The following is a 21,496-nucleotide window of genomic DNA, read 5'->3' as shown; positions in this document are numbered from 1 at the left end:
CCAAGGACAGTCTTGGTGCCAGCCCCTTCCATATTCTCCATGACACATCATTTAAACCAGCCCTGGGTGCCAGCTGGCCTGCTGGGCACTGCCCAGTGCCAGGGGGTTAGACACAGAGGCCAGGACTGGGCAGCAGAGTCAGGGTAAGGGAAGGGGATTGGACAGGCAGCAGCCCTGTTTACAGCTCTGTCCCTGCCCCCTACCCCCCAAGAATGAATTGTACTCACTAGCTCTGCCTTATTTAGATGCAGAGTCTGTTCCCTTCCCTAAGTGGGTATGGGGGACAGTGACGGGCTGGCCCTCACAACCGCAAGGAGACACAACACTGAAACATGATTGAGCATTTATTGCAGCGCTAACAGAGAGTGCTGGGGGCTCCACCCTGCCTCTGTCCGCTTTATGTCCCCCTTCCTCTGGTCTTCTCAAGCCTCCTTCCCAGAGGATTCCAGATGTCTCTCACACATTTCTCATCCTTCTCTGGAGGTGAAACCTGGGCCAGTGTCACTCTTCCCAGAGACCTCTTGCCCTCATCAGCATCTTTTGTCCCTTCTCCTGGGGCTGGGGGCACTTGGCAGTGCTAGCCCCCACCTCTCCACCCTTAGTGCCCATCATCTTTGCTCCCCTCCCTTTGGGAGCTCAGGGAACCCAGGCATCCTGGTCTCTGGCTCCCTCCTCCCCCAGCCCCCAACCCTGGGCAAACTACAAAGCATCCATGACCAGCAGCTCCTCTCTGTGCTCCTAGCCAGGAAGGGCCCAGCCTGGGATGGGCACAGTGGAGCCTGACTCGCAGCACTGCTCAGCCTCTCTGTGCTTCTTGGGACATGGAGCGGGACAGGGATCGGTGAAGAGCACCAGGCTTGCTGACAGGTACCACGGGGGGCAGCTGCTTGGTGATCTCAGCCACATCTTGGCGGTCCACACACTGGCCACCAAGGGCCGCCTCCAGCGCCAGCAGCTGGAGGGGGGTGTCCTCGCGCTCCTCCTTGGCGGCACCCAGCTTGGTGGGGGTGAAGATGGGCAGTGGCAGCACTCGCTGGTAGGGCAGCTGGTACTCCTGCAGCCCTCGGCCGAGGATGCCCATCCGCATCATCAGCCAGGGGGAACGCTGCACCAGCGCCTGGCACTGCCCTTGCTGGTGGTAGGTCTCGTGCAGCAGCACATCCTCCTCATGCAGGGAGCAACTGGGCAAGGAGAGGGGAAGGGGCGGTGAGCTCCCGAGAGTGAGTGCCCTCCACTCACAGGCTAGTTGGGGGGCTCCCTGGGGCTGCCAGAACCTGGAGTCAGGAGGGGGGCTCCACTTTGGTCTCCCCAGTGGGCCCCATCTCTGCGTTCATCCCCCAGAAACGTCTCCAGGGCTTTGTGCCCTGGCCTCTTCAGGCTCGGGGAGGGTGCTCTGGGGGAGCAGAGGCAGGACCCTGCTGGCCGGCACTCACCCCTCCTCAGGTCGCGTGGACAGTGTCAGATCGTTCCATTCAGCCCGAAAGGCCTCTCGGCGCTCATGGTTCTCCTCAGACACCTGGCAGCTCAGCTCTGAGGTGGCCATGATCTTGCCGCACTCCTTCTGGGCTCTGCTCCTCCCAGGCCCTTTAAATAGCCCCCTCCTCCCCCTCCTCCAGGGGCTATTTTCAGCCCGACTGGCGTCAGATGCTATAAGCAGAGCCAAGACTCAGTGATAGGGGGACTCTGGGCCCAGGGCTGGGACTGGGGTACTTGGACTTGGGCTGCCCCCAGGTCAGAGGTCACTTCCTGAAGCTATCAAGCTACCCTTGTGGGGACGGGGGTCCTCAGAACGACACCTGCAGGTGTCCCAACACTCCCTAGATGCCATCTCAGGTCAGGCACATGCCCAGCCCCGTGCCACCTTGGCACTTGCCCTCTGCCCCACCCCTTCCCCCTGGCCCGGCGCAGAGGCTTGTCTGTAAACAGAGCAGGAAACAAAGGGAACCGATGCCCCGTCTGTGCTCCGCACCAGGCTGTGAGGTCCTGCCCCTACTGCTCTCTCTTCTGCATGGGCTCAAGGGCACACCCCACAGCGGCGCTCCTCCACAGGAAGCTCCTCCACAGGAAGGGACGGTGCAACCGCATTCTCAGGCGTCTGCACCAAAGCCGCCCCCCCCCCCCACCTCAGCAGAACTGGAAGTTAATTCCACACCTGGGACCCTGGAGCACCAACCTTGCTGGGAGTATTCCTTCCCATAGCCAGTCAGGGCGGAGGGGCAAGGTGTGGGAGGCAGCCCCCAGCTCTATCGCCAATACCCCAAGTGGGGTGAAATGGGGTGAGATGGGAATCTAGGGGCTCTGGGGAGTGGCAGAGTCAGGAGACCTGGCTCTAGTCCGAAATCGGCCATGAACAGGCTGTGTGACCATGGGTTAGTCCCTGACCCTCTCTGAGTCTCACTTTCCCCACTTTCTAGTCACAATGTGCTGACCAGAAGAGCTGTGGGGCCTGCCAGCTCCGAGGTCCTAGCCTGGGAGAGGGCCGCCTCTCACTCCTGGGGAGCAGGGAATAGCCCAACACTGAAGGGCAGGTGCTTACAGCACAAGAAGCTGGCATACAGGGCAGCGGGCGGGCGGAGGAGGACAAAGCAAAGGAAACCAGAAGAGGCAGTGACCAGAGATGGGTGGACTTCGTGAGACAGCAGAGCGCCCAGCGGGCTAAGGCCCGTGGGCACCCACCTGGGTGCAGGATCACATACTCCTGATGACTGAGCCCTAGGCCCGATTCTTTATCTCTTTTAATCTCACAACTCTATGGCATAATGAGTCCCATTTACAACATAAGAAAGGGAGGCTCAGAGGAGTAGACGAATGTGCCCAGGGGCACACACCTAGCAAGGACCAGGATAGGGTCCACCTGACTCCCTGATTCTAAGCAAGCCAGTGCTTTTAGAAGCCTGCAGGCAGGCGAGAAGTAGGGGAGCAGGTGTCCTGGTGCACCGACCCACGACCCCAGGCTCTACACTACCCCTGCTGGGGATGCAGTGGGGGCAGAGAAAGGATGAGTGGAGCCTGAGAGGCTGAGAGTTCCCAGTGTGGGGAGCCCAGAGGAGCCCAGTATGACCCTGAAGCCCAGGTCCCCCATCCAGGCTTCCCTGGCCTCAGGACTCTGGGAATGAAGTCAAGGCTCACTGCTGGCATGGCACTGCCCCGTCTCTCCCTGCCCCCACCGTCCACTTTGTGGTTGGAGACCTCAACCTGACCTCCCCTCACAGGACAGGTGGGCATTTTTCTCTGACCAGTCATCCCCTGAGTTGAAGCATTCAGGGAAGTATGCTGGGATTCCAGGAAGAGGATTTCCACTGGCTCGGCCCACCCGTGTGAGAGGGTGTGTGGTATGGGGCTGGCCCTGCAGTGCTCACCCCTTCCCCATCACCAGGTTCCAACAGGCGAGGCAAGCGGGAGGGCTGTTGTTTTGGGTTCAGGTTTTTCATTGGCTCAAATTACAAAGAGGAAGCCCTGGAGGAGGGGGAGAATCAAGCAGAGGCAGAGATTCACTTGCAGCACCCCTACCTCCGCTGCTTCCCCACAAGTGCATGTGGAAAAGGGTCCCAGACCCTTTAAATAATCCTAAAAAACCGTGACACGAGAGCCCAGGTTGTCCTGGCCTTGGTCCTGCCCAGGGCCCTGCCCTCCCCGCTACCACGTCTGAGGCTCCCAGCCCAGACCCTGCCCCTGGCAAGGGTGGGGACAATGGATCTTCTCCCCCAGGAGGCAGGGATGCCATGTAAACATCAGCAGGACAGAACCCACGTCCCTCAGCCAGCAGAGTCCAAATGCTCAGGCCCAGGCCCTGTTCACGACAGGGCTCCCGGGCACAGGGAGGCTTGGGTGAGGGGTAGCTTGGGGCCAAGGTGCTGCCATGGGAGGGGCCTTCCTCCTCCCACTTCATGAGGCCAGAGCCTCCGTGGGTATGGGGAAGCCCGGCCGGCTCCCTTTCTGGCTGTGGAGGCTGTGGTGGCAGGACCCTGGCCCGCAGGGTGGGCGAGAGGGCATGGTTATGCCCGGGCCCCCAGCTCCCGGATGCGCTGCCGCAGGTGAAAGGCAAATTCAAACATGGTGGCTGCGAGGCTCTGGTGGATGAGGTACCGGGGCAGGCGGCCCTGGGGGAAGTCAGGAAGAAGTTATACAATGGCTTGCTCTCAGCAGGGTCTCCCCTTCAACAGTTAGCACCAGCAGAGGGTACACTGGGCCAGACTGCAGGTGCAGCTCTGGAATCCAGCCTGGCTTGGCCACTGCCCGCCCCGCAGGAAGAACATGCTGTGCCCAAACAGACCCAGGCTGGGCTGGCAGCTAGCTGCCCTGCCGAGGCCTCGGGAATCTGAGGTGAGAAAGGGGGGGCACAGACCCTCCAGCAATATCAGGGCTGACAACCATTGGGACCCAACCCCAAATTTTAGAGTGAGAAAGGAGGCTGAGATCACGGGAGACCCTGAATGGGGTAGACAGCCCCCAAGGTCATATAGTGATCAAGTTGGTAGCAGAGTCCCCTCCACCCTGCCTACAGCCCCCCACCCCTGGTACCCTGCCCTGCCTCCCCACCTTGAGATCTGTATTGAGGATCCAGATGAAGGTGCACACTCGGGGGTTACTGGCTGACTTGAGCACGACGAAGCCACCAGGACCATTCTCTCCCCTGAGGAGAGGGACATCACTGGGTGGGACCCTGGAACCAGGCAAAGTCCCTAAAGTCCCCCCCGCCACCTCCATCATGGCCCAGCTTGGACCGAGGTGGAAGCAGAAAGGGAGTTGCTGGGTCAGGAACTCAGAACAGGTGTCTGGGAGCCACAGAATACACCCCTGTACCCTTGCCCCACCATGTGAGGCTCAAATCCTCCTAAACAGCCCGCCAATGCTTATACACCCCAGTGGCAAGGAACTCACCACTTTCCCAGCCCTCATCCCCCCCGTCCAGGGACTCTAGGGTCAGCTCTGCTCTGGCTGTGAGCTGGTGGGCTGGGCTGGCACACCTCACCCCTGCCCAACTCAGGGAGCAGTGCAGTGCCGCTGGGCTCCAGCAGGGGGAGCCTTCTCAGCAGGCAGCCAGGGCCTGGGCCCAGGGCCTGAGCAGTATGCTTGGAATTCCGAGGCCATTTAATTCTCCCCACAGCTCCACTGAGCACTCTTCAACCCACTCTATAGATAAGGAAGTTGACAACCAGAGGGGAAACAAGCTTGTCCCCTGTCACCTAGCAAGTCTGTGGTGGTGCCAAGACCAGAGCTCCAGTTTCAGATTCAAAGAGCAGTGCTCACTGCCGGAACCCAAGGCAGGGAGTGGGGAAGAAGGGGACATATGCAGCACTATAGCCTAAGATTAGAAAGCAGGGAGAACTAGGAGGATGCCCAGGAGCAAGCAGCAGGAAGACTGTAACTCCTTTTCTTTGGGGGGACTTTGGAGCCACTCCAGGAGAACGTCAAGGCAGAAGGGATAGAATAAGGAGGATGAGAGGGGACCCGAGTCTCAGGAAGGAAGACGAAGTCCCGGAACTCAGCCTCCTGCTCAGGTCAACCACCCCGGCACCACCTCAGGGATCCCAGTCCTCTTCCCTGGACAATCCCTCCCCATGGTCTACCCTGGCCTGCTGCCCACCGCACACTTTCCCTCCAGTGCTTGAGGCTTGGCTCCAGTCATTATCCCCTTGTCCCCAGCAGACAGAGCATCAAGATTAGCAAGATTAGGGGCTGGGAAGGGCAAAGCCCAGCAGGACAGGGAACAGGAATGCAGACTCAGTGGGAGAAAGCGCCCAGCTGTACACACTGTACCCTGTACTGCCCTCACTGTTCCCAGGGGAGGGGCGGGCTGGGATGACCTTGGGCAAGGCCAGGCTCACCTGACATATTTGTGTGTCGGGGGCTTGGCGCAGTGGGTGGTGGCAATGCCGGATGACAGGTATCGGTCTCTGCGCCGCTCAATGCGTCGGGCGTTCACGAAGTCCCTGGGGAAGGGAGAGTTAGATGGGGGTGTGAAGCCCAAGATCCAGGGGTGGAGCCAGGAGAGGACTGACTGACAGGGGACTTGGTGGGCGCTCACCTTGGGGAGACCACACCACCAGCAGCCCCTGAAGACACATCGTAGGAGATGAGGGTGTTGTCTTCCACTCGCTGCAGGATCTGAGGGCCATTGGGGGAGACGTGAGACACAGCCCACTCCAGAAGACCCCAGGGCCCCACCACTTCAGGACACCCCTGGGCCAGTCGTCTCTCTGGCCAGGTCCCTCTACTAAGAGCCAGCCATGCCCATTGGTGGTCCCTTGGCCGGGTGCTCTACGGGCAATCCCCTTTCCATTCTCCCGACCCTCCCCAGAAGGCACTATTACCATCACCCCCATTTTACAGATAGGGAAGCTGAGGCACAGAACGGTACAGTGACATGACCCAGGTCCCAAGGGTAACTGGTCACTCCGCCTCTGCCCTGAGCAGTGGCCAGGCTGGGCCCCAGGGCTCAGCTCACCTGGCAGGCGGTCACCGTCTTGTTCCACAGCACCATCCTCTCAGGCTGCAGGATCACCTCCTGGTACACCAGCTCCGCAGGGCAGGGCAGAAAGATCTAGGACAGGGTGTGCAGAGGGCTGGGTGGTGCCAATGTCCCACTCGGACATACCAGCCCTTGGCTCTTGGGGTGGGGAGGACCTGCAGGGGGTCTTCTGGGCCCTTCCTGGAGTCCCCGAGCATGAGGCTCCAGGACACCTGCCTCCCTCACTCACCTTCAGGATGAACGTCTTGCCATGAAAGGGAACCTCGATGGTATACACCGTGTCCCCATATTCCTGTGCCAGGGACAGAAGGGTGACAGGGAGGTAGAGTGAGGGCATGGGGAGCTGGCAGGTGGTGCAGGAAAGGGTGACAGGCAGGGTAGAGGCTTTTGAGAGCTGAGGGTGGAAAACTCCAGGGGTTGGAGGGTATTTGAGCAGCCGTTAAAAAACAGTGGATCTGACAAATGTACAGCAACCAGAAGAGAAAGGCTTTTGACATCAAGTTAAAAGAGCAAAGCACAGCTGCAGCTGTGACCGCGAGGAGCCGTGTCTCCATGCCGACAAGGGCTGCCAGAGAAACTGGCTGGGGAACAGGACGGTTGGGCTGGCGAGTGGGATCGGCATGTTTTCCCTCTGTTTTCCAAGCTCTCTGCCATCTTTTTAGATAATGTTGCTTTGATCATGACACGAAACACTGGACACAGGGCAAAGGCCTGGCTTCCCCTTCAAAGCCTGGGCCCAGGGAGAGAGCAGTAAGAAGGTGAGGATCCCAGGGGGAGCAGGAGGGGGACAGGGATATCATCCAATCCAGCCCAGCCTCCTTCAGAATGGCCAACCTCAGGGCCCAGCCCTCTCCTGAGGCAGGAATTTGGCCCCAGCCCGGGCAATCCCTGGGCTTATTTCTCAGGCCTCAGAAAAGGGAGAGAAAACTCTCAGCACACACGGGAGGGTCAGGTAGGAGTGGGGCTTCTTACGTTATTCTTCTCAAACTTCCAGTTCTCCTCCTGGGCCAAGATCTGGTCCACCACCGCCATGGCCTCCTTCCCCTGGCGGATGTACTCCCGCTCCTGGCCAGGGGTGGGGGCAGGAAGGGGTCAGCCTGGGGCCCACACCCTGCCTTGTTTGTGTCCTGTTTTCTCTGGGAGCTCCACACACCAAGAGGAGCCTGACCCCACCAGATGCAGGGCCTGGGCTGGTCTCCTTGGGCCCTGGGGGGCTCCTGAGGCCAGGAGATATGGCTGTGGCTGCTCCCTCTGCCCCAGCCATGAGGCAGACCAGTGGGCCTGACCAATGATGGGGCAGACGCTGGCACTGACCCGGATTCAGGGAGCGGAGGTCTATCCTCTGCTGGGAAGCCCCTGCCCACCCCGGCTGAGCCCAGCACCGGCCCTTCTCTGCTGTGTCTGTTCCCAGGGTAGGGTGGGGGTGGGTAGCCAAGTACCTGAGGAGAGAAGCTTTTCTTCCCAGTAACTTCTTCATCTGATTCATTGTCAGACCCTGCAGAAAACAAGCCCCAATGACAATGGGAAGGGGTGGGGAGACAGTGCGAGGAGGCAGAGGGGTTCGGGTACTTGAGTGCAAGAATGTGGGGGGATCAAAGTGTGGGTGGGAGAGGGTTGCTGGCTTTCCCTAGGGAGCCTAGGAGAAGGAAAAGAAAAAACAGACCCAGCCTACCCGCTCCTCATAAAGCCCCTCCCTGAGGGCAGTTTCCCCACCCACCAGCCCTCACCTGCAAAGGATTCTGGAGGTGAATAGAATTGACCCTCGGACAGAGCACCAGAGAAGAGAAGCGGTCCGCGGGCGACAGCAGCCTGGGCAGCGAGATACCCTGGGGGAACCGAGATGGGCAGTCACTGTCCCAGACCAAGGACAGCCATGCCTTAGCAGTCTAGGACATCCCCCACCCAGGCTCACCCTTAGGTTCTTGCAGGCTGCTCAGAGTTGGCAAGATGGCTCAGAGCTGCTCTCCTGCCTGAAACTCTCCTGTGTCAGGGCTGGACTGAGCCTCTCTACACCCCGCCCCTCACCATCTCAGCACTCACATCGCTCCTCCTCGGCCTCCTGGGGTAGGACTTTGAAGTCAAGGAACCAGGTCTCCAACCAAGCAAGGACAAAGGAGACGATGGGGAGCAGGTAGCCAAATGCTCCTTTGCTGAGCAGCTGTGGAGAGAAGGGGTGAGCTCCCTGGCAGGGAATCACCCCAAACCCAGAGCCCCCTCCTGGGACTACCAACTCTGGCCAGCCAAACGGGCATACAGCCCGCTCCTGGTCCCAGCCGCTTGGGGACCCTCTGTGGTACATGCCTCTGAGATGGATTAATTAATTCTGCAGCAAGATACACTGAGGTTAAGCTGAAGGAAGAACTCTGCTTCTTGGGGCTGCAGGGGGTAAGTGGGGGAAGCCAGTGAAGGTGATTTCTTGGAAATATCAAAGGACACATCCCTTCTCGCCCCAGCCCTGACAACAGAATTTGGGGCAGACACCCAACTTCGAGAAACGGTTCCTGCTTAGGAGCAGCCCAGCCCTCAGGGCAGATGCCCAGCAGACCTGGCAGACTCAGAACCACTGACCTCAGAGAGGATGACTTTGACGATGAGGAACGCACTGGACACCAGCGTGGTCACCTGCCCAGGGGAGGGAGGGAGGAAAGCAGAGGCTGGGGAGTGAGTCCTCCTCCATCCCATCCCTTGCACCAGTGTCACCAGGGCCCAAGGGCTGCCAGGGAAGTGGCATCTTACCGCTATCACCCACCAGTGCCGGAGCCGCAGCACAGCGTAGCCCAGGAGCAGTCCAGAGAAGCGGAAGAAGGCCAGGACCTGGTGGGGGGGAAACCAAGCATCACAGAAGGCTAACCCCCCACCTACTGCTGGCGGCTGGCCTCCCCCACTGCCAGGCACCAGCCCTCTGCACACCCATGCGCACATGGGAGAGGTTCGAGGGCGTCTCCCTCACGCAAGGCTTCACTATGTGCAGGACATCCTCTGGACCTTCTCCCAGCCCACCTCCTCCAGGAAGCCTTCCCAATTAACCCCTCCAGTCCTGCTGCCCCAGGTTCCCTTTACATGGTTGAGTTACTCTGTCTTTGCGGACAATTTGGATGTGACCTTCATGGACAAGGAGTCTTGTCTTCCCTTTTCCGCTTAGGGCTATCTGTAGATGTGGCCTCATTTAGGAACCTTTTTAGACTGGGGGCTTCCGGAAGAAGGGAGCCAAGTCTCCCAATCAGATTAGGATATGTCATTGCAGAAGGAAGAGAAACAAGCATTTCCTTGCTCCCTTCCCACCCCTAGGGCCCTCAAGCTCACTCACAAAGATGTCAAAGAAGGAGGTTTTAAAGTTGTAGTGGATGATCTCCTCCTCCAGGTTCTTCTGGATGCCTGTGTTGGTCTAGGAGAGGGAGACGGGAAGAGCTATGCTGGCAGAACTCCTGGGGCCAGGGATGGGGCAGGGAGGCAGGGGAGACTAGGACCTGGAGGAGACACTATACATGCTAAGCCACTACCCTCAGGGGCCCGAGTCCCTAAAACACCAAGAGAACTCAGCCAGAGGCCCAAAAGCCCAGGCACAATTATTCCTCTGAGAATCCAAGTAGCCCAGACTGGCAGAGCTGGGTCCAAGTACCACCCCTCATGGGTACACTGCCCAGGAAGGAGTAGGCTAGGAGGGCCTGGGGGCTCTGGAGGGGAGGCAATGGGTCAAGCCCTCACAGCACATATGCAGGCAGGGAAGACTGGAAGATGGGGTGCTGGGAGCCTGCCACTTGCACAATTTCATCTCCCACCCACCACTGTGGTGCTCCATCTTCCAGCTAACAATCCATCTGGGGTGACGGGGGCCGGGAGTGGGCAGTGGTGTCAGACGGAGCCCCAGGTGGCAAATCAATTGATTAGGTTTGTGCTTAATGGGCAGTATCTATCACGCTGCTAGACAGGATGTGGTGGTGAGTGAGCATTGCCCCTGTCCCTGCCCCGGCTACCAGCACGTTTCCACTGGGACACCCTGCCTCTCCCTCCAGCTTACCGTGCCCAAGATCAAACATATGCTCTTTGCCCCTAAACTAGCCCCCTCCCCAAACTCTTCACTTCTATCACAAAGTCGTCGTTTTCCTAATACTCAAGCTTGAGACCTGGAGAACGGTCACTTGCCACCCACATCTCAGGGTGAGCCCACTATGCAGAAGAAAAACTGGGGGGAGGGAGCACAGAGAGGCCGAGTCCCTTGCTGAGTTCACAAGTTAACATAGAGGATGAGCTGGGATGGCACCAAGCCTGGGATACCCTGCTGGGCCCCGTCAGTGCCATGAGATGGAGCCCCACTACTAGCTAGACCGTGTTCCCTAAGGGTGGGCCAAGCATTCTCCAGGGGCAGGTGCCTACACACCCTGCACTGTGAGGCAGCGCCATCTCTCCAGGCCGCTAGCTAGCAGAATCTCACCAAGCCTGGAGAGGTCAGACTAGGAGGAAGGGCACTGGAGGAGGGTCCAAAATGGGAAGGGAGAACTGACTTGGGATCCACTGGGAACTGGGAATTTTTACCATGCCCTCTGCTTTTAGTATGGTGCCTGGTACACAGCAGGGACTCAAAAAATGTTTTATGAATGAATGAATGAATGAATGAATGAATTGGAGCCAGAGAGTAATGTAGAGCGGAAGGAAAACAAGATTCTAACAGCTCAACCTGAGGGTTCTCCCAGGTGTCTCCACTAGAGGGCAGTATGGAGCAGAGGTCAACAGTGTGAACCTGGAAGCCAGAGGGTCTCAAATCCTGCCTCCTTCACGTACTTGTTTAGGGCCTTTGGCCAAGTACTCAACCCCTCTAAGCCTCATTTTCTTCATCTAGAAGATAAAAATAGCTGCTCTTATCTTTCCATTCTTCATTTTACCCACGTATCAACCCCTTGGGAGAGGCTGCCCTCCCGTTTGACAGATGGACTAAGGTCCAGGTGACCCCCCAACTGGGCTTGTGCCCCCAGCCTCACCCCCACTCACGTTCAGTTCGATGATCCACAGCAGGGAGATAAAGAGCAGGTCAAAAGTGACAAAGAGGCAGAAGGTACGGCGGACATCAGAGATGGCCCGGCGCTTCTCGGGTGGCGGGAGAAAGTGCGATGAGAAGCTCTGGCTGTGGGACAGCGATGAGCCGAGGGAGGCCACAGCTGGCAGGCTGCGCTCCAGGTCGCGGGCCAGCTCCCCAGGCAGTTTGCTCATCCTGGTGGGCCCCCACCTCAAGGTGGGGAGGACAGGGCCTCAGCGGCAGGGCTGGGAGTGAGGCAGAGTAGGTGGGTCAGGCCATGCACAGCAGGGTCCTGGAGGTCCCTGCTAAGCTCCTTCCATCCTTCCACACACAGCTCCCAGGCCCCACCCTTGCCCCAAAACACCCGGGCCCACTCCCTGCCCCAACTCCACTGCCCAGGGCACTCTCTGCCCAAATTCCTTCCACGAGCCTGATTTCCCAGGCTGGTGGGGTTTTAGCATCCCTCCCACTCTCTCTCTTCCTTTCTCATCCCCCTCAAAGCCCAGGGGCCCTATGGCCACCCTTGGAGGGCTCTGGGGTCCCTCTGCTGGGGACCTACCTGCCTCCCTGATGCTTGGGGCATAGCCTGCTCCTGCCCAGCCCAGCCCTGTGGTTTAGCCTTTGGGTTCTGTCAACAGCTTCTGGGCCCGTCCCCACCCCCAGAAGAGGGCCCCAAGCTCTGTTCTTTGTTTTCCAAGCACAAAGCCACATTCCCTCCCAGCAGCCAGCCCTCCCCTCCCCCCCATTCCATGGCAACTGGGAGGGACATCCTAGAGCAGTGTCTCTGTGTGCTCCCAGCTGGGACAGGGGATGAAGGGGTGGCAGATAAGGAGGGAGGACATCTTGGTCCCTTCTCCCTATCTCACCCTACCCCAGGCCCAACCACCATCATCTCTCACCCAGGCGGTGGGTCTCCAGGCTGCCTCCAACAACCACTTTTCCCCACAATAGCCAAAGAAAGTTTTTAAAAACATAAATCAGACCCTGCCATTTCCCCACTTACAACCCTCCAAAGAACCCCCTCCACCCAGAACAGTTCTTAGGGTAGCAAGCACCTTCCTCACTGCGCTGTAGGCCTAGGCCCGGGAGCGTGTGGCCTCCGCCTAGCTCTTCTTACACGGCATGCCCGTCTCATCACCGCTGCCACTCTGGCCTTCCTACAGGTCCCTGGACATGCCAGCCCTGTCCTGCCACAGGGCCTTGGGCTAGCTCTCCCCACTGCCTGGGATGCTCGGTCCTTTGAACTGGCAGCTCAGAAGCCCCTCTCAGAGCACCTCCCACCCTCTGACCCCTAGTCACAGCACAATAGTATATTTCACTGCTTTGTTTTCATCAGTGAACTCATCACTATCCTGAATGACTTCATTGCTTACACTCTCTCTCTCTAGACCGTAAGCTCCATAGGGGCAAGGGCATGATCTGACTTGGCACTGCTGTCTCCCTACTGCCTAGCACAAGGCCTGGTACATAGTAGGGGCTTAATAATTGACTGTTGAATTAGTGAATGATCCAGAGGGTCTCCTGGCCCTCAGTTCCATGTTACGAAGCAGAAAGGAACAGGACAAACCCCAAAGAGGATAAGAACTTGTCATCACCCAAAGCTTGCCCAGTGCTTCACTGCCCACAAAACACTATGTCCATGGTCACGTTTCATGGCCACACAGGGCAGGTTCCTCCTATTTACATATAAGACAACCACTCTGAAGACAAACGGGGCCCTGGAGCACTCCTTTCCGACCATGCAGCCTCCAGGCCTGAGGTCTCTGCTCCACCAGTTGGCAGGGCAAGAGGCCCTAAGAGGCCCTGTCCCCCGCTCTCCTAGGCCAGGCCTGGTCGGGGGAAAGACTGAGCGAGGGAAGGAAGGAGGGTGAGCAAAGGATCAGCTTAGAGACAGAGAGGAGATGCTCGGGGTGCAATGATACCTCAGCACAGCAGGGCCTGGGCTTCCAGGGCTCAGGCTCCATCAAGGGTCTCCCTGAGTCATCTCATACCCCAGCACCAGACGGCAGGATTGGGGGCTGGTAGAAGGCAAGCCCTAGATGTCTGTCCCTGACCCTGGTAAGATCTACCCCTCTCCTCTTCTCAGTCCTCCCTGATTCCCTGACCCGTCCACACCTTTGTTATGTCGACTTCCTCCCTGGGCCGCCTGCTCTTCTAGGTCCAACACAAGCCCCAGGCGTATGGCTAGCAGGTTCTGAAAAAGTCAGCTGGTCCACCCCTGTGCATCTGTACACCCCAGTTTACAGGAGCAGACTGTTCTCAGCAGAGGCTGGGGCCAGGGATGCAGAGGCAGCCGCCCAAGGCTACCCCCAAAACCAAACGCTTTGGGTTCCCAGGACAAGCTCATCTGGAATGTATCAAGGGGAAGCTAAGCCCAGCTCTGGAAGGAGGTAGTCAGAAGAGGGCATGTGACAGGCGCCCGGCAGCCAGACCCCCCAACATCCATCAGCTGGACTTGGTGCCAGATGCATGCTTGGTGCATCCCTCACTGTGACAGGGCTGCAGCTCGGGGGCGCGTGACATTTCCCCGTCTCTAACGGCTCTCCTGTCTCCTGCCAGACCTGTCTCCTCTCCTCTGTATCTCCATCTCTCTACCCCTCTTTCCCGTCTGTCTTTTCTTTGTCGTCTCTTTTTATTTCTCCTGCCTGTGTCTGTCTTTATTTCTCCCCCCTCTCTGGGTCTGTTCATCTGGTCTCTCATTTTTGAGTCCTTCTCTCCACCCCCATCAGTCTCTTCCCTCCTTTCTCCTGCCCCCCCCCCCGCCATGCTTCTCTCTCCCCTTCTCATCTCTGTCTCCTGCCCTGTCTCTCTCCCCCTCTTCCTTGTCTCACTGCTGGCTAGGGAGGGGCTTCCCTACTTTCCCTCTGCTGCTGGGTCTGTCTGTCTTTACCCCTGGTCTCCCTCCCTCCCTCCCTGGGGACAGGACTTGGGTGGCAGCAGCTTGGATGTGAGACACACTTACAGTGGCAACAGCATTGACACTCAAACACCCAGACATCCCTGGCGAAGCGAGAGATACAGATGTGGGCTGTGAGCAGAGGTGTCGGGGGAGCCTGGGAGTGCCGAAGACACAAGGATAGGGGGCAGCCAAGCAGGGATGGGGGCAGCTGGCCAAGAGCCAGAAAAAGAAAGGGAGTTCTATATCCCCAATGAAGGTGCTCAGAGTCCAGCCAAGTGAGAGCTTTGTGGAGTCGAGAGAGCACCAGTCAGGGAGTCAATAGCACTGCGCGCCGGTCTTGGGGCAATCATTAATTCCAAGCAACTTAGAACAAATCATTTCTCACTAAGCCTCCATTTCCTTACCTGGGAAAAGATCAGTAGTTTTCAAACCTTTTTTTTTTTAAAGCAGAGAAAACCTTTAAAAATATAAAACCTTACTTAGAACATTAATATATAAAACAATATAGTAACAAACAATAGCCTAGCTTAACTAGTAAAGAATGTGTGCCTCGAGCCTTATGCTCTTGTAAGAACTATCTATAGGGGATCAAAGTGATGAGCAACTCGAAAGGTCAGATAGGAACCTTAGGGGGCAGTGAGTTTATGTTAATGGGGGAGGAACAACCCAGAAAAGGAGGGTGAGCCTGGCTGCCCAACTCGAAGAACGTGATCCATGTCACTGAACTGTACATGTACAGACGTTGAATTGGTGTCTGTTGCGCTGTGTACGTTCTCAACACCACCAAAATAAGTAAGTTATAAACAACAACAAAGATACGGTGACTGGAGTGTAGAGTGTAGGGGTGGGGGGACATCAACTCCCATAAAAGGTGAGGGGGAGGCGGCCACAGAGAGCGCCACTGGTCAAACCCCAGGGTCACCCTGAGGCAGCTCTGTGGGCACAGTTTGAAAACCACTCAGATGACTTCAAGTGAGTGTAAGAGGGGAAAACCATCTCAGTCTGGTTCTCTGGCCAATTCCAGGTCCTGGCCCTGGAGGGGGCGCTGGGCAGGGCAGAGGTCCGCAGCTGCTAGCAGAACAGCTATGGGAGACTCCACCTAACCGGGGTCAGGAGTGTGGTGGGAAGCTGGAGACAGCCAGGCTGCCACCCAGCCCCCTGGAAGCAGACCTCCCTGGCAAGCCTGCCACCTGCTGTCACCGGCCCCCTCCCAGTCGCCTTCTGAGGTGTCGGGAGGAGAACAGTGTATGTGCCATGAAAGAGTCGGCCTGGGATGGGTGCAGACTTGACACCGGGTGTGTTTGTGGAAGCTGAGCTGCTAAGGCTCTGGGAAAGTGAGAGGGAGGGAGGAAGGGAGGAATTGGAGCTTTTCTTGTCCTAGGCTGGAGGGGAAAGAAGTGTGGGGTGGGCAAGTCAGGTCTCTGAGCACAGGGAGTCCTCCCCTGAGGCAGGGGAGAGGTGGCCATGGCCCTCACACCCCTCCTCAGGCCTTCTCTTACTCACCCCAGTAAACACTAGTACCAACCCCATTTGCAACAGGGGCTTCTGGGTGGGGTCCCAGACTGGGGCAAACAGCAGGAAGAAGCTGGTATCACGAGTCAGGACAGCTTGGTTCCCTCTCTCTATCTCTACCACCCCCACCCAGGCCTGACCACCACCATCTCTTGCCTGGACATCTGGGGTTCTCCCTGCCACCTCAGATAACCATTTCTCCCCACAAGGGGGCAAGGGGAACCGACTTCCTGGGCATGGCAGCTGCTCCCCTCCCCTTCCCTTAGCCCTGACTTGCAGGGAGAGACTCAAGGTGAGTTCGGTTCCTTTGACAGCGAGGGTCCTGGAGGAGGAAGGACTCTTCCTCAGACCACTTCTCTCTTGCTATGGAGGTTGATGTTTCCCCACCCCTATACTCTCCACTTCAGTCACACTAGCCACAGACTCCTCCCAGAACACACCACACCACAGCCATCCCCCTTCCGTGCCTCCACTCCTCGTTTTATCATTCTAGAACAATCTCCTCACTCTGGAGAACTCCAACTCTCCCTTCAGAGACCAGTTCAAATGTCAGCTTCTGGGCAGAGTCTTCCCTCACCCTCCAGGGCTCCCCCGACCCAGATCTCAGGACTTGGGAGTCAGCACTTCCCTTACCCAGAGCCTTGAAGCATCTCTCCTCAAGCCCCAAGGCCGAGGCTGAAGCTGGTCTGTGAATCTGTAATGTCCACCCTGGGACAGGGCAAAGGGTTCCAAACCTGGAGTCAAGAGCCCGAGACCATTCTGCATTAGGCTGTGGGCCCTTGTCCAGATCAGTGAATCTCTCTGAGCCTCGGTCTCCTCATCTATAAAATGGGGATAGTATAGTGCCCACTTCACAGACCTGTTAAAAGGATTTGAATAATACACGCTAAACATTTAATGAACAGCAGCTATTACTGCTACTACTCTCCCTGAGTACAGGGTTGTAGGCAGGGTCCCAGGCTAGACCGGGGATGTCCAGCATGGCACTCTGCCCAAACTGAGGGTCCCATCAGTACTGCTGGATGGAGAGATGGGAATGGGCTGCAGGGAGCTGACCCAGGATGACACGTCTGTAATTCAGGGCTCAGCGGCCCACGCCATCAGCCTTGGCACAGTGGCTTATTGGCCCCTACCCCACCCCACCCAACAAAGGGGGTTTGGAAAGTTCCCTGTAGAAGTGGGAGTTTAAGGAGAGGGGGGCAAGGCAGCAATGAATGACACACAAGATCTCCAAGTCAAAGCCCTGCCGCTTCTCCTTTCCTTCTGGAGAAGTAGAAGAGGAAAAACCAAGCCAAAACAGAAACTAAATTCATCACCATACCCACCCCTTCCCCAGCCCAGGAAGTTCTGGAAAACCCTAACAAATGCAATCCAGTCAGCCCTCCTTCCCTCCCTCTCCACATGCCACCCCCATTAAATGTCAAGAAGCCCCTAGTATTGTGACCCTATGACCCCTGGACCCCTGGCCTACTCAGGGGCCGGTGAGTCCGGCTTCACCCTCACCCCTGTTGGGTAAAACTTGGGGCTGAAGAGGTCAAGTTCCCAAGGTCAGTCTGAAAAGGGCCAGTCTACTTCCTGGAGAGATCTCCATCCCAACAGCCCACTCAAGGGTAGGCCCCCACGGAGGTGAGTGTGCTCTGCACATACTCCTCCCAGCACCAGCCCTGACCCAACAAAAGCCAGGACCAGCCAGAGAGAGTTCAGATGGGATGCCTTCCCCATCCCTTGTCCCTTGTCCCACTGATGTGGCAGCTGCCCCCTTCTACCCTAGGGCCCCCACCTCTTCAAATACGTGCCATGCAGTTTCTGGGAGACAGCTGTGAACATGGAGTCAGAAGACAGCACTTTAAAGCCCTGCTGAGTGACCTTGACCTTATCTCCCCGAGTCTCAGCTTCCTCGTCCATACAATAAATCCATCAATCTCTACCATTCAAAGAAATAAGTCTGTGCTGCCCAATGCCCAGGACTTTGGGTCTTGCCTGCACTCCCTACCTAAACAGGTCCAGGTGTATGAGAGCTCAAGTTACTACAACACACTTTTATTGAGAGCTTACAGTGTGCTACATTCTGTGCTGGTCTCTGGGGACACAGGGCTTCCAGGCTGGTGAGGAAGGCTAGCAGATAAATACTACGTGGTGTCACACTGTCATCAGTGCTTTCCAGGAGGAATGAACAAAGGATCGTGGGCTCTCAGAGAAAGGAGCATCCAACCCAGGTTGCAGTGAGTGAGGTCACGACAGCCACAGGAAGGAGGGGTCCTCTGACGCAGGCCTTGGAGAATCAGCATCTACCAGCTGGAGGCGAGGAGGACAGGGCATTCCAGGCAGGCAAACCAACATGAACAAAGGCCCAGCCCAAAGCCATTCATGTTGACCCTTCCCCCAGGCACTAGGGCTCCAGGCCTTCCCGGGGGATGGTCCTCACTGGCTTCTAATCCAGGGGGACTTCATGGCCAGGCGAGTCATCACCAGGTTCAGCAGAGGAGTCTGCCTCTGCCCTCCTGCCTGCCCCAGCCCCATCCCCCCTCCCTCCTCACCCTATCATCACCCACCAGAGCTCTGTCCAGAAGACCCAGCTCTCTGTTGTCTGAGCCCACCTGGCCTCTACCTCTCTCTGGTAAACTCATCCTCTTTGTCAGCTCCACTGGAAAGCAGCCCCTGGCCTTTTTCTCTTGGGTTCCCAGAGCTCCACGTACATTTCTCTAGAATTTAATACTTGCCATGCAACATTTGGAGTCCCTGGGTGGTGCAGACAATTAACGTGCTTGGCTGCTAACCGAAAGGTTGGCAGTTAGAGTCCATCCAGAGGTGCCTCAGAAGAAACGCCTGGTGATCTACTTCCTAAAAATCAGCCATTGAAATCCTTATGGAGCACAGTTCTACTCTGACACACATCAGGGAGTCAACTCGAGAGCAATTAGGTTGAGAGTTTTTTTTTTTTTAAATGCAACATTTACCTATCTCCAGATTCATTTTCCTGAGTAGACTGACATCAGGTCTGGGTCTTTTCCACCGTTGAATTCTCACTCGACAAATTCAGATCTTGCCCCCAGTGACCCCTACCCCAGTACTTTACTTACTGAGAAAGAGACAGGCATTAGGGCTCTGGGGTACAATTAGAAGTAAGCCACATCAGCTGTCCTCAAGCAGCTTATGAAATTAAAAATAATAACCAGTGTGCTATATTCTTATGTACAAATTTATTGATTGCATACTCATGTGCCCGGCACCATTTTAAGCCCTATATATACATTATTTCATTTAATCCTCAGAACAGCCCTGTGAAGTAGGTACATTACTATCTTCATTTTACAAATGAGGAAACTGAGGCACTGTCTTCATCAAGGTCACAGAACAGTATCAGAACCCAGGTAGGCTGATTCCAGAGTTTGTTTTCCCAATCATTATGCTCTTATAGAAGCTCTGGTGGTGAACTGGCTAAAGCGCTCGGCTGCTAACCAAAAGACTGGCGGTTCAAACCCACCCAGTGGCTCTGTGGGAGAAAGACCTGGGGAGCTGCTCCTGTAAAGATTACAGCCTAGAAAACCCTCTGGGGAAGTTCTACTCTATCACATGAGGTCGCCAGGAGTTGAAATCAATTTGATGGCACCAAACACCAACATGCTCTTATGGACGGGACTGAGAGGACACAGAGAAACACTGAGCCTTGGGTGGGGTGGGGGGGAGCTGCGTAAGCAGAGGGCTCAAGGACAATAGGAGGTAGCCTGGCAGATAAAGGAGGCAGCCCTAGCCTGGCAGGTGTGCAAAGGCACGGAGCCATGAATAGCAAGGTGTGGGCAAGGCACATCCTGCAGCACCGTATTATTGAACCTTAGGGTGCACACAGGAGATCTGTAGGGAAGGGGCCAGATTATACAGAGTTTTGTAAATTGTGTAAGGATTCAGCCTGCCTTTTCACAGGCAATGGGAAGCCATCAAAGGGTTTTAAGCAGTAAAGTCAGATTTGTGTTTTAAAAGGCTCACAAGAGTTGCAGTTTGGAGACTGGGTTGGAAGCAATCAGGGCTAGAAGTTGCTGGCAAGCTACTATAGTCATCCTGGTGAGAGATGTATGGACAAAGATGGTAGCAGAAGAGATGAAGGGATGGGACCAGGTTTGAAGGATGTTCAGAAGTCAGCTGGACTAGGTCACCCCTCAGATGTGGGAGTTGAGGAACAAGAGGGAGTGTGAGATAAGTCTCAGGTTTCTGGCTGGGATGGAATCACAGAGGAAGAACAAGTCTGCAGGGGAATAAAGCAGCTCAGGTTTAGAGAGTGAGTCTGAGGTGGCCCTGCGTGTGAACGAAATAGAGCTGTCCAACAGGCAGCTGGATGGCCAAGCCTGAGGCTCCAGGGAGGAGCTGCGCTGAAGACATAGATCTGGGTGTTTCTAGTATTTAGAAGGTGTAAAACTGGAACCATGGGAGTACATGAGCCCATCCAGATTCAGTGTACAGAATGAGGGGTCGGGCAGAAGAGGAGAACGTGAAGGTACTATCAGAGCTGTAGAAAGAAAACCAGGGGATGCTGATGGGAGGAGGGGGACATACATCAATTAGGAATGATTATCACTGGTGTTATGCACCTCTAAGAACTCAAGAAAAGGGTCCTTTTGATATCAGTTAAGGAACCCTGGGGGCATAGTGGTTAAGAGCTCAGCTGCTAACCAAAAGGTTGGCAGTTCGAATTCACCAGCCCCTCCTTGGAAACCCTATGGAGCAGTTCTACCATGTCCTGTAAAGTCGCTATGAGTCAGAATCGACTTGATGGCAACAGGTTTTTGGCTGATGGCACAAGCAAGGGTTAAGCGCTCGGCTGCTAACCGAAGGGTTGGTGGTTCCAACCCATCAGCCGCTCAGCGGAAAAAAGACCTGGCATTCTGCTTCCGTTAAGATTACAGCCTAGGAAACCCTAGGGAGCAGTTCTACACTGTCCTATAGGGTCGCTATGAGTCAGAATTGACTCAATGGCACACAACAACAACAACAACGAAGGAAGTAATTTACGACAGTTTCCAAAGGAAGTTGGGGAAGGCTTCGGATGACCGGGAAATGCAGAGATACCGGAATGTGTAAATATTTTCCTCCTCATTCTCCGGTCTTGATGTCTCCCCATACCCAACTCCTGCCCCTTAATATCCAGATATCTTCCCCTCGCCTCTGCCATCACAGTTAAGAGGAAGGCTTTGGTAGGCGATCCGAGGCCCTCCTCCTTGCAGCGCCTCGGATGGGCAGAGCCGCGGAGGGTCAGCGCGGGAGCCCCCCAACTAAGCGCGGGGCGGAGCGAGGCCCAGCAGAGGAAGGGGGCGGAACCTGGGACACGGTGGGTGTGGGAAGGGTCGGACGGAGCCAAGAACGGACACCGGGCAGGAAGGCGGGATCCGCTAGCAAGGTATAGCTCTTGTGCCATCACCCCGGTCCCCGTGACCGCTCCAGGACCCACCTGCTCCATGTCAAACACGGCCCTGGCTCTTCCTGCGCCAGCCGCAATCCAGCTCCGCGGCCCCGGCAGCGCCCTTGAGCGGAAGGGAAACTCCCAGCACCGCCACTTCCGCCGCTGAGTCCGCCCCGGAGAACGAACAGGGACCTGCGTACGACTTCAGTC

At 56.6% G+C, this 21,496-nt stretch overlaps 2 protein-coding genes across 3 annotated transcripts; both read right to left on the bottom strand.

Moving 5' to 3' along the window:
- Window positions 1-390: 390 nt before the first annotated feature.
- On the bottom strand, window positions 391-1,836 carry TCAP (titin-cap). Its single transcript, XM_004378032.2, has 2 exons — window positions 1,434-1,836; window positions 391-1,181 (listed from the first exon to the last, which is right to left on the bottom strand). The coding sequence occupies exons 1-2, from the start codon at window positions 1,541-1,543 to the stop codon at window positions 797-799; spliced, it is 495 nt and encodes a 164-aa protein (XP_004378089.1). The 5' UTR covers window positions 1,544-1,836; the 3' UTR covers window positions 391-796.
- Window positions 1,837-3,410: 1,574 nt separating this feature from the next.
- Window positions 3,411-21,484, bottom strand: STARD3 (StAR related lipid transfer domain containing 3). 2 transcript variants are annotated; one of them, XM_004378030.2, is made up of 15 exons: window positions 21,335-21,484; window positions 11,459-11,728; window positions 9,780-9,857; window positions 9,209-9,286; window positions 9,041-9,094; window positions 8,513-8,630; window positions 8,200-8,298; window positions 7,912-7,967; window positions 7,445-7,537; window positions 6,702-6,764; window positions 6,449-6,544; window positions 6,029-6,108; window positions 5,829-5,933; window positions 4,540-4,633; window positions 3,411-4,100 (listed from the first exon to the last, which is right to left on the bottom strand). In XM_004378030.2, the coding sequence occupies exons 2-15, from the start codon at window positions 11,675-11,677 to the stop codon at window positions 3,996-3,998; spliced, it is 1,338 nt and encodes a 445-aa protein (XP_004378087.1). In that variant the 5' UTR covers window positions 11,678-11,728; window positions 21,335-21,484; the 3' UTR covers window positions 3,411-3,995. The 2 variants fall into 2 exon arrangements, with proteins under 2 accessions (XP_004378087.1, XP_023588585.1); XM_023732817.1 differs by having other exon boundaries at window positions 4,540-4,663; window positions 21,335-21,451.
- Window positions 21,485-21,496: the final 12 nt, after the last annotated feature.

This window comes from Trichechus manatus, unplaced genomic scaffold (assembly GCF_000243295.1).
Source record: "Trichechus manatus latirostris isolate Lorelei unplaced genomic scaffold, TriManLat1.0 scaffold00054, whole genome shotgun sequence".
NCBI classification, from domain to species: Eukaryota; Metazoa; Chordata; class Mammalia; order Sirenia; family Trichechidae; genus Trichechus; species Trichechus manatus.
This window is presented reverse-complemented; position numbering and strand designations above follow the sequence as displayed.